Genomic DNA, 12,133 nt, shown 5'->3' with positions numbered 1-12,133 from the left:
TTGGCTGGACATTTGGCCACTCTTCCTGTGTTTCTTTCCTAGGAGAAATGGACTGAGAGGGACGATCAAGCAGTATGAGTTAGGAGACTAGGCTTCTCATCCTTGTTCAGACATTACCTAGTATTGTGACCTTGGATAGATTCCTTAGTAAATTCTGGGTCAATCCAATCATCTCTAAATGAAAAGAAAATAAATTAACTCTGGGTATTTTTCTTCTCCAAAATTAATGATTTTTAAATTTTGTTAAAACCTTTTAATTGCTGTTATAGTCTTCATTTTATCCAATACATGCTCCCATCATCATCAATTCATTAACTAATGAACAACCATGTAGCCTTATTAAGAAATGCAAAAAATATACAGTATTCTTTTTTTTTTTAAAGATTTTATTTATTTATTTGACAGAGAGAAATCACAAGTAGATGGAGAGGCAGGCAGAGAGAGAGGGAAGCAGGCTCCCTGCTGAGCAGAGAGCCCGACGCGGGACTCGATCCCAGACTCGATCCCAGGACTCTGAGATCATGACCTGAGCCGAAGGCAGCGGCTTAACCCACTGAGCCACCCAGGCGCCCCAAAAATATACAGTATTCTATAATGACAGTTGAATTCAGAGTAAGGCAAAGAGTATAAAGTACATTTTTTTCCATTTCCAAGCTGCACATCTACACACCTAATTACTGTTGTGTAATTTCAGAGTGCCTACTAAGACTTGTAATAGCTATTACTGACTAGTAATCTGTCAAGGTATAATGCAGTATAATATGTTTTTACACAACAGTGTGAGGCTCTCATTAATTATTACCACCTATAATTGCCTAGATATGAACATTTATTTTAAACCTTAAAAATTATAGACAACAAAATAATGATTTAAAATACCTCCAGGAAGTCTATACACAGAAGTTGCGGCATTAGAGTTAATGATGTATTAAGTCATTTCTTACTGCTTTTGTCTTTTTAATAGATGACATATTATTCAAATTAACGTAGAAGAAAAGTTTCTACTAACAATTAAGCATCACACTGAGTCACATCTGCTGTCTTAAAGATAAGCATGTAATTTATTAAACAGACTTCTTTAGCAATATCTGGTATATAACGTCAATATATTTATATGCTCTAGGGAGAAGAATTTCTAGTCTAGCTTTATTTTCCAAAGGTGTTGCAAGTTGAAGTTATATGCATGTTTCAGTGTCTGGTAGTACAGCCACCTTTTAAATCTCATAACCAAAGTCTACCATTTCACTTTAATCTAAAGATTACAAGCTAACCTATCCTTGATGAAGTATATTCCTTTTTTTTTCCCCTCAGATATCTTTATTTTTCTTTGCTGTAAAGTAAATGGAAAGTAAGTCTAAGGTCCAAATGTAAAACTGTGAACGAAAATGATTGTTTAAACCTGGGATTTTGAACTTAATGGAAAGGAGAGTGGCTAAAAAAAGAAAATCTAAGCAGAAGAAAGTGCGTGGCTCATCTGCCTTTAGGAAAGCAAAAGTGGAATAAATTAAAGCCTTGTCTTGGATGAGAAAAGGAAGTGTTTTGGCACTAGAGCGGAGAGAAGAGGACTAGCCACAGTGACTTTTGTGTTTGTAAATTCAGACCTTGAAGACTTCTGAAGTTGATAGACCCTTGGTGTTAGGCATCCAGTTTCAAAGGAAGCATTGGGTTAGTAGAGCAGAGAGTCATGATTGCTGCGGCTGGTGAGAGAAAGAATTACAGAGGGAGCAAGGGCTGTGATTGTTCACCAGGGTTCTTGGCATTTGGACGGCAGGCCCATGGCCCAGAAAATAGCAAAGTAAAATGGAGAATGCCTGCACTCCTGGCTCCGCAGGGGACAGTTAGGCTGTTTTTCATGGCTTGGGCAGTATATAATGCAACTTCTTGTGGCAACGCTATAACTGTCATTTAGTCGTCATTTCAGAAACTGAAATTCTGCAAAGACTTTTAAAAATATTTCTTGAAAACAGGCGTTCCAGATTTATTTTCATGAATCATGTATTTTGGACTGAGAGAGCCATGATTCAACCAAGAATCTATACCAACAGTTGCCACTAGGAGAGATAGCAAAGGTCTACCTTTGACAGTGATTCTTAGTGACTGTGATGGAACACTATTCCGTTTCCTGCCTGGCTTGGAGGGGTGGTTGGGTAGAAGAGGGAGGGAGTTAAAAAGAAAAAGTTAAAAATTTTTCTCTGGTTTCTGTTTCCTAAGATTAGATTCAGAAACTAGTCACATAGCTATGTGGTCATAGGGTGGAATTCTTTTCGTGTGTGCCTTTTTGAGGATATGAAATCACCAAATCAAAGAGCCTGTGCCCAAATTTGAATGCATTTCAGAAATATGCCTCCAGATAATATAGAGTATTCACTTTTTCTTTTCCCCTTCATTTACACTTCATAACTTGTGTTTCTAAATGACAATTTAGTGTTCATGCTTTTGGTGGGCTTGAACCAGCTCATAATTTTATTGCTACAGCTGTAGCGCTGGGTACATGATAATCACCAGTGGTTATTCACTAAGTATTTGTTGTTTTTTTTTTTTTCACACACTTAACTTTCTTATATACTTAAATTTTCAGTGTCATTAGACTTTTTTTTTATTTATTTAGATTGTGAGGTTATTAAAAAGGGGATGTGTTAGTTGCCTAGGCAAAGTTAAGAATACGAATTTACCACTGTTGTCTTGGGTCTCGCTCACCACATCCGTCCGCAGGATCCAGGATCTGCTTTCAGAACCATCATCAGCTGCCTAATCGTTTCTGCTTTTCACAGCTCAGTGCTAAAGGGGCAAGTCCAACAAGAGACACCAGAGACAGCTTCACCCAACTGTATGGCTATTCTCTTAAGATAGTTGCTCATCCTTGTTGTCCCCGTACTCCTGGAACAGTACTTAGGTAGTATTTTGGCCCAACTAGTAAGTGGTAGCACCTTTTTATCTCTCTGCTCTTTAAGGGTGGCCACCACTTGTTAGCGATGAGAGAGTTCTTGGAAAATAACTTGGAAAGCACCTTCGATGAGAAGAGTGCAATATTCACCTGCCTGATGTGTTCCGTTATTGAGCAGAATAATTTAATCCCAGGATTTTCATCACCTTTTAGCAAAAGTAAACTGGCTGTGTGTTTTCATTTCCTAATCAGGCCATCTCTCTTGCTCTTTTTTTTTCTACTTGACTGAATCATGGATTAATTTGTTTCTGGTATTGCTTGTTCCTTGCCCTTTGTGATTGGCCTCAACTATGGAAAAGCACCCTTTGTTCCTCAGAGTTCCCGTTGGCCAGGTCACATTTCAGCAACTCATTAAAACATGTATTTATTCTACTCTGGAGCACATTGTCTGGCCAGCCATGAATTTATAGTGAAATGTAACAGTAAATTGTGCTCTGTGGTCAAAAATGCCAAATGATACACACAGCAGCACAGAGGTTTCCAGCATAGGGTAGAATTAAAGAGCTTAGGACCAGTGCCGTAATTGTTGGCCGTATTTTCACAGTGGCCAGTTTTGTTACAGTCGAACTTGGAGAGAGCTTGAAATCACTTATCTCAGATGTTTGTGCTCACAACCACAAAGCCTCTGAGAAACACAGAACTGATCTTGTAATAAGCTCCAGCTGAGTTTACAAGCCTCTGAGCCTTTCTGAAAGCCTGTTTAGTTTAATGAGGGTTTTCAGATTTCAAAGCTCACACACCTTCACATAAAAACAGATGATTATGACCAAATTAGGGAATGTTGTTCCATGAATATTTTTCCCCCAATATGTTCTCTTCTCAGTTGTCAGGCATTGTTTCATTATACTTTCCACCTTCCTGACATCATTTTTAAATATAATTTCTGGAAGTCTTACTGTATAGTTTCTGTTCAAGCAGAATGTTATGTTACATCAAAGGAAAGATTTTTTTTTTTTTTTTAAACAGTAAAAGGCAAATGTGTGTATATTTTTTTTCTGGCCAATAAGAAAAGGTACAATTTGAAAAAAAAAAAATCTAATCCTCAGTTTCTTCTGCTGCCATGACAACTGTCCCATGAGGCAAGGCCTTCATGTTCACCCCGTGCCCTGCTTCACAGGGCTCTACAACCTGATTTTGAATGGCTTGTTAATGAAGAGCGAAAAGCCTTATTTATGACCCAGTAAAATGGAATGTGGAAGAGAGGCTATCCACACCTCAGTGCTCTATATCTTGGACAAATAACTTCCATGAATATTTATAATGCTATCTTTATTTTTTAAATTCAGCTTTTAAAATAATAGTTTTAATATGGGTTGTATATCTTGGTATTATTCTATCTATTCTTATTTTTAAAAGTGTTTTGTGAGTCACCCTCAGAAAGAAATATAATAATTACGATGTGAGGCACTCAAGCCTTACTTGAGTACAAAATCATCCATTCCATATACCCATGGTTTTACGAAGAGGCACAATATAGACTGGGATACTCAAGTGTCAGCAAGCTAAGACCATAGAGAAATAGAATTTAGATATTCTTGTAATGTTTCTTGTTGTCATTCTTGTAATGACTTTACAAGAGATATCTAATCTCTTACAAGATATCTCTTGTAATGTCCTTGAAGAAAGGACAAATTCCTTGTTGAAGAAAGCAAGAGGTATGTGGACATATTGACAGAAATTGTGATGAGGTGGCAGAATCCTTGCCTCCTAAGCCCCTCTTCAGTATTGCCACCTGATGTTTCCTCTGCATAGCACATCCTTCAGACATTAGTTAGAAGACACTGTAAAGTTTGGCTCATCTTTGGGAAGACAATTGCTGTTTCATCTCTCTTCCTCTCCAGCTATTATTGTGTACTCACCCCACCTCAGACACTAAATCCCTTGAATTTTCTCTCTCCTATCTTGAGTCAGAATCAGCTACCCACGGTTTTGGAAAGGATATGCTAAGGTGATCTGTGTATTAATTAATGTATTGTATTTTGAAGAACATTTGTTATCAAATCATGGAAGATTCTTTAAGTTAAAGTATAATTCAAACTCTCAAACTGAGGTTTGAGAGTTTTATGATAATTATTAAATTTATAATTTTACTTCATTAATGTATTTTGTATATTTATTTCAACATAATCTTAAAATGTACTGTAACCAATTGTGGACATTTTATTTGTCTTTAACTGACTTTTCTTGCAAATGCTGTTTACATAGAATTGGGTAGTCAAAAGGTTAGATAGAAAAGATTAGCAATCTATATTTTAAAAGCACACGAAACTTTGGGGTCTACTCACAAGGAGTATCTGGTATAAGACATGCTCACCTGCTCCAAACACATAGAAAACACTACAAAATGTGTAGAATGCCTGTTTTTGGACATTGTCCAACAGGCAGTGCAGAACTGTCATCCCTGAGAAGAGAAACAAACAAGGTGAGCACTACAGTCATGTGAGCTTTCTGCCTGGAGGCAGGATCCAAAGTGTAGTGTGGGGAGAAAGAACCTAAGAGGAGCCTAGTTGCCTGGCTGTGGGGAAGACACACGGAGTAGAGCTCAAGGTGACCCGGTTGAAAGTATTTTTAGGGAAGAAATACTGGAAAGATGGGACCTATACAGAAATAGAGCTTCAGAAATCTGCTTAAAGGTCTGCTTGAGTATTAGGCTGAATACAAATCTGTGTATGTGTATGATGGAAATTAGTAAGGCAGAGGAAAGAGGAAAGAGCAGTTGCCTGGAAGCTCTGAAATGAATATTTTCCAGAGCTCACATAGCACTGAGAGACATTGAGTTTGTATCAGGCAAAGGGAAGAAATTTCACTGAACACTTCTCATATTCCATGGAGATGTTCAAAGAGTTATGTATTAGTAGTAGGGTTAAACTATCCCTAGAGGAAATACTACTCTAAAGCTAACCTAATAAAGCTTAAAAATAAGCCTTGAAAAGACAAAACTGATCTGCAATTTTCTTCATATTTTGCCAAGACAAATATCAACATTCTCTAAGGGAAGACAGCAAAGGCAACTGCTCACATTAATTTGTAAAATCTGGCATCTAATTTAAAAAGTAGATGTATGTTCCATGTAAAAAGAAATCACATGGTATTTGTCTTTCTCTGCTTATTTCTCTTAGCATGAAACCCTCTAGGTCCATCTGTGTTGTTGCAAATGGCGAGATCTCATTCTTTTATACACAGAATAACACTCCATTATACAGAAACCATATTTTCTTTAACCATTCATTTGTCAATGGGCATTTAGGTTGCTTCCATATCTTTGCTGTTGTAAATAATGCTGCAGTAAATAGGGGCATGCCTGTATCTTTTCAAATTGGTGTTTTTATTTTCTTTGGGTAAATACCCAGTAGTGGAATTACTGGATTATATGGCATTTCTATTTTTATACTTAGTGAAATAAGTCAGGCAGAGAAAGACAAATACCATATGATTTCACTTATATGTGGAATCTAAGAAACAAATGAACAATCAAACAACAACAACAACAAAAAAAAAACAGATACAGATCCATAAATACAGAGAACAAACTGGTGGTTTCCAGAGAGTAAGGGGTTGGACAAAATGGTGAAGGGGAGTGGGAGGTAGAAGCTTTTGGGTATGGAATGAATAAATTACAGGGATGAAATGTACAACACAGGGAATGTAGTCAAGGTATTTTCATAGCATTCTATGGTAACAGATGGTAGTTACACTTTTGGTGAGCATAGCATAACAAATAGAATTGTTGAACCACTATGTTGTACACCTGAAACTAATGAAACATTGTATGTTAACCATACTTCAATTTTTAGAAAGCATACATATGAAAAAGCAGGAAATGGAGGAGGAAATGTAACCCATAAGAATTAAAAGAATTAATGAAAATAGACCAGAATGGTAAAGGTAATGGACTTAGTAGAAAAGAATTTTCAAACATTTTAATGAAAATATGAGATGAAAGACTTGTACAATGAAAACTATAAAACATTACTAAAAGAAAGGAAACAAACACAAATAAATAGAAAGACATTGCACATTCATGTATTGGAAGAATTACTATTGTTACAATGTCTGTACTACCCAAAGCAATCTGCAGATTCAATGGAATACCATTCAAAATACCAATGGCATTTTTTTATAGAAGTAGAAAAAACAATTCTAAAATTCATAAGGAACCACAAAAGACTCCAAATAGCTCAGGTGATTTTGAGCAAGAAGAATAAAGCTAGAAGCATGATACTTCCTCATTTCAAAATATGTTACAGTAATCAAAAACAATATGGAACTGACTTAAAAACAGATAAATAGGGCGCCTGGGTGGCTCAGTGGGTTAAGCCGCTGCCTTCGGCTCAGGTCATGATCTCAGAGTTCTGGGATCGAGTCCCGCATCGGGCTCTCTGCTCAGCAGAGAGCCTGCTTCCCTCTCTCTCTCTGGCTGCCTCTCCATCTACTTGTGATTTCTCTCTGTCAAATTAATAAATAAAAAAATCTTTAAAAAAAAAAAAAAAAAAAAAAAAAAAAAAACAGATAAATAGACTGATGGTCAGAGACTGATCAAACAATAAGAGAGAAAAGACACAAATTATGAAAAAGCAATAAAAAGACATCACTATGGACCCTACAGCATTAAAAGTGTGATAAAAGAATAATATTTTTTTAAAAAACCTTTTGACCAGAAAATCAACAATTTAGATAAAATCAGTAGATTCCTTGAAAGAAAACTACCAAACCTCACTTAAGAGGAAATGGAAATCTAAGTAATACTATCTAAGTGCTAAATCTTAGTAGAAATGTTTTATAAAGTTACCCAGATACTCCCATACACCCCAGTCAAAGAAGAACTTGTGTTCACACAAAAACCTCTAAGTAAACATTTATAACAGCTTTATTTGTACTAGTCAAAAATTGGAAATAAAATGCCCTTCAACTGAGGAATGGATACATGCACTGTGGTATATCCATGCAATATAATGGAACATTCCTCAGGAATGAAAATGAAAAGATTAATGATACATGTAGCAGAATGAACAACCTTAAATCCATTATACTACATGAAAAACATCAGATTCAGGCACCTGAATGGCTCACTAGGTTAAGTGGCTGCCTTCAACTCAGGTCATGATCTCAGGGTCCTGAGATCAAGTCTGGCATCAGGCTTCCTGCTCACTGGGGGTCTGATTCTCCCTCTCCCCCTCCTCCCCATTCATGCTCCCTTTCTCTCTCAAATAAATAAGAAATCTTAAAAGAAAAAGAAAAATGTCAGATTTTAAATTATACAATGTAAATGGTACAATACCATTCATACGATCTTCTTGAGAAGACCAAATTATGGACGCAGAAAGATCAGTGTTTTCTAGGGGCTGGGCATCAGGGGAGAAGTTTATAATAAAATGGGCATGGAGAAATTTTAGGGGGTAATGGAAACTGTTCTGTATCTTGACTGTTTTGTGTATATCACATATATGGTATGTAGTTCTCCTATACATTTGTCAAAAATTACAGAACAGCACACTAAAAAGGGTGAATTTTACTGAGTGTCAATTTTACCTTAACTATTTGACGTAGCATAAAAATATCAGTTAACTTGTATTTGTGTCCTGACACTTTTTGTTTGTTTGTTTGTTTGTTTGTTTCTATTCTAAATTCGGGAAGATTTTGACATGTAACCTATTGTGGTATTTGTATTTACAGTTTCCTGAGTGTGGTTTCTATGGAATGTATGATAAGATCCTGCTTTTTCGCCATGACCCTACCTCCGAAAACATCCTTCAGCTGGTGAAAACGGCTAGTGATATCCAGGAAGGTGATCTTATTGAAGTTGTCCTGTCAGGTAGTACACTTATTTCTCTATCCATAGATTAATAGTTTGTATTTGAAGAAATCTTCGGCATAATCTTTAAGGCAACATAGAAAACATACATCAAACTCTGCCCTAAAAGAAAATGTTAGGCCTCTGTCTACAGGAACGTTCAAATTATTTTTTGGAAAAAGCAAACAGTTTGTCTTGAGTTGGCTGATTCTGCCCTCAGTACTGTCCCAGTCACTTTCCTCAACTGTACCATCTCCCCGGCCTCCCAGCAACACACAAGCATACTTTCCATTCATCATCTTGAATCGTTTGGGCAGCAGCAAAAGCAAAAAAACAAAAAAACAACCTACCCAACGGTGAAAGACAGATATTAGGGCCCCAAATACATGCATGGAGGGTCTGGAAGCCAAGAGATAGCAACAGGGCTAGGAATCCGTAGCTTTAGTTAAGTCAGATGTCTACTCACTCTAAGCCAGGACCAACTTGGAAACCTGAGTTCAGGAGTTATAGCAGGTCAAGCCATATCATGTGATACCAGCCAGTTCTGAGGAGCAGCTGTGTTTCCCTCTGCCCAGATTTATATTTCTTATTTAGGTTTTAGAAGTTACTAATCAGACTGTGTGTATCAATGCAGAAAAAAAAAAAAATAGGCGTATTTAACTTAAAAAAAAAAAAGTGCCAGAGAACAGCTGTCGTGGGGATCCTTACAACAGTGATCAGTGCAATACTAATACATAGAGATCCAGATTTTTAATGTTGATTTTTGTGCAAATTGAGGAATTATTGAGAAACTCCGATTATGTTGCTCTTTTCTCCCCTCTTGCCATCTTTGCATGTTATCTCTTTGACTAAAGGAAATCCACTAGCTTTAGTGATGTTAGATTGCACTTCCTCAAGTTCTTCAACTTGTTCAGAGCCCAGACCTTGGTTGCCTTGTTTATAATTCAGCTGGACCTTGCTTTGATTCACTCCAATTTGTCTTTGTCTTTATTGATCACCTATCACAGTGGGAGGTCCTGGGATTGCCGCATTTTCACTGTATAGCTAGATCCTGTAAAACAACTTGTTTTGTTAGATAGAAGTTATAAAGTTCTTGTTTATAGGTTTGCCACTTGCTAAATCAAAAAAGCAAAAGCTTTCATGTGTTTTTTGTAGATAATACCAACCACTTTATTATTTTTTCATATATATCTTTTATTCAAGTATAATTAACATAGTGTTATATTAGTTTCAGGTATACAATATAGTGGTTCAGCAATTTTGTACATTATTCCATGCTTGTTATGAGTGTACTCTTTATCCTCTTCATCTGTTTTACCCATCACTCCTATTCACCTCCCCTCCAGCAAACATCAGGTTGTCCTCTAAAGTTAAGAGTCTGGTTTTTTGCTTGTTTCTTTTTTCCTTTGTTCATTGGTTCTGTTTCTTAAATTCTGCATGAGTGAAATCATATGGTATTTGTCTCCCTCTGACTGACTTGTTTGATTTATCATTATACCCTCTAGATGTCTATGTTGTTACAAAGGAGGATTTCATTCTTTTTATGGCTGAGTAATATTCCATTGTATGCACATACCAAATCATCTGTTGATGGACACTTGGGTTGCTTCCATATCTTGGCTATTGTGAATAATGCTGCAATAAACATAGAGGTACATATATCTTTTTGATTTAGTGTTTTCATTTTCTTTAGGTGAATACCCAGTAGTGGAATCTTATTGGATCATGTGGTAGTTGTATTTTTAATTTTTTAAGAAACCTGTATGCTGTTACCTCTTGTTGGCTCTCTTACAAAACTAGCGCACCTGGCCTCAAAAAACTAGTGCCTTAGACATGTTGTTTTTTAAGTTTCCTATTTCTGAATCAGAGGGGCTGCCTGAAATAAATTATTCAGGGAAATCATGCCCTGGATCCATTCTCTCTATAATTCATATTAAACTCATAGCCAGACTGCTTTGCAAATAATGTAATATGTTTTATGAATCTTTTTTTTTTTTTTTTTGCCTCTGGCAATGTCCAGAAATATATGAGAATTTTTTTTAATTGCATTTCAAAATTTGATTTATTTTTCTTGCCATTTTAGTTTTGTTGTCAAACGTTTTATAGTGATACCAGACAGATTGAATGCAAGCTGTGTGTGGGTGTGCTTGTGCTTATGGGCGAGGGAAGAGGGCTGTTTGTTTGTGTGTTACCTCAGTGAGTGGGACCTGCTCTTCAGCACACTGACCTGACACAGCCCTCTGCATTGCCCCACCGCCCAGCGAACAGCATGATGCTTCTCCTCACCATCTCTGCAAACCAAGACCCTCATGGTGCTTATACTCCACTTCTTTTGCCAGCCACCCTTTCTGTTCCATGTTCCGCCTCTCCTGTTTCCCTGGCCATAGTTGCTGAGAGGGCTCTTAAAGGTAGCCTTTTTTTCTTACCTGTTGTCCCAATGCCAGGCTCAGGAAGCCCTCTTCTACTCTTATCAGCTGATTTGTCGGTATTTAAAATGAGCCATTCTGTAACAGACTAGTTTCAGATTTGAACCCTGGAGGCTTTCAACTTTTCCAGCCCATGTAGTCTCCCTTCCTCAGTGTCATTTAACCCTTAAATATACAAGCATATATGTTTAATTAAATATATGTATTTATAATTATTTATTATATATAATATGTGTAGTATATGTGTTTTATATATATATACACATTCAATTATATTTAATTGATGATCTTTTGCGTTTCCCTGTTGGCTTCCTCGGCAGCTGGATTCTCGTCCCTCCTCTCCCACTGTTATGCTTCACATTATGATTTCCTCAGTAAATGTTAAAAATGGTTTTTCCTTAACCACCCCTCCCCTCATTAGAACTCTGTTTTTCCCCACACCCCTTTCCTTTCTGCTTGTCATCAGTTGCCTGTGCCTGAGCTCACCACAAAGGCCTGGTCCAGTTCCGAGGTCCTCGCTTGAGCGCTCCTCCTCCATCTTGCTTGCTGGTCCCAAATCCGATCCTGGGCCCTGTTGTTTGACTATAGTTTTCAGTCCCTTGCCCCCCTGCCATCTTCAGACTGTATTTTTACCTTTCTTTTTTCTTTCCCCCCAAGATGTAGGCCACCATGGGCATGTCTTATGTCACTTGGATGCCGTCTCAACTATCTCGTGTTCCCTTACACCTTCACGGGGCCTGTTACGTAGGTCTGTAATCTGAATGACTTTACCATCCATTTTTGCCATTCCTGGTCCTGAGCTACGCGTGGCTTCTAGACACAGTCCCCTGCCTCTGTGTCTCAATGCAGACTCATCTTTACCGGCCTTAACTACTGTTCAGCAATCTCTTCTTCCCTCCTGCCCCCACATCCTTTTGTTACCATAGATGAGGTTCTCAATAAATATGTATGAGTGGCTTTCACATTAGAAGT

General features: G+C 37.3%; 1 protein-coding gene across 5 annotated transcripts in view; it reads left to right on the top strand.

Annotated features, from left to right (window-relative positions):
• Positions 1 to 12,133, top strand: part of PRKD1 (protein kinase D1) — a 336,833-nt gene that overhangs the window by 177,955 nt on the left and 146,745 nt on the right. For 2 of the 5 annotated variants that reach the window (XM_059181824.1, XM_059181823.1), the window contains exon 2: positions 8,618 to 8,756. The exons of the other annotated variants lie outside the window; for them this stretch is intronic. In XM_059181824.1, coding sequence (XP_059037807.1) covers positions 8,618 to 8,756 — 139 coding nt within the window. The remainder of the gene's footprint in view (positions 1 to 8,617; positions 8,757 to 12,133) is intronic. 5 annotated transcript variants of the gene reach the window in all.

This window comes from Mustela lutreola, chromosome 7, assembly GCF_030435805.1.
Source record: "Mustela lutreola isolate mMusLut2 chromosome 7, mMusLut2.pri, whole genome shotgun sequence".
Lineage (NCBI taxonomy): Eukaryota > Metazoa > Chordata > Mammalia > Carnivora > Mustelidae > Mustela > Mustela lutreola.
The sequence above is the reverse complement of the archived record's forward strand: the minus strand, read 5'-3'. Positions and strand labels throughout refer to the sequence as shown.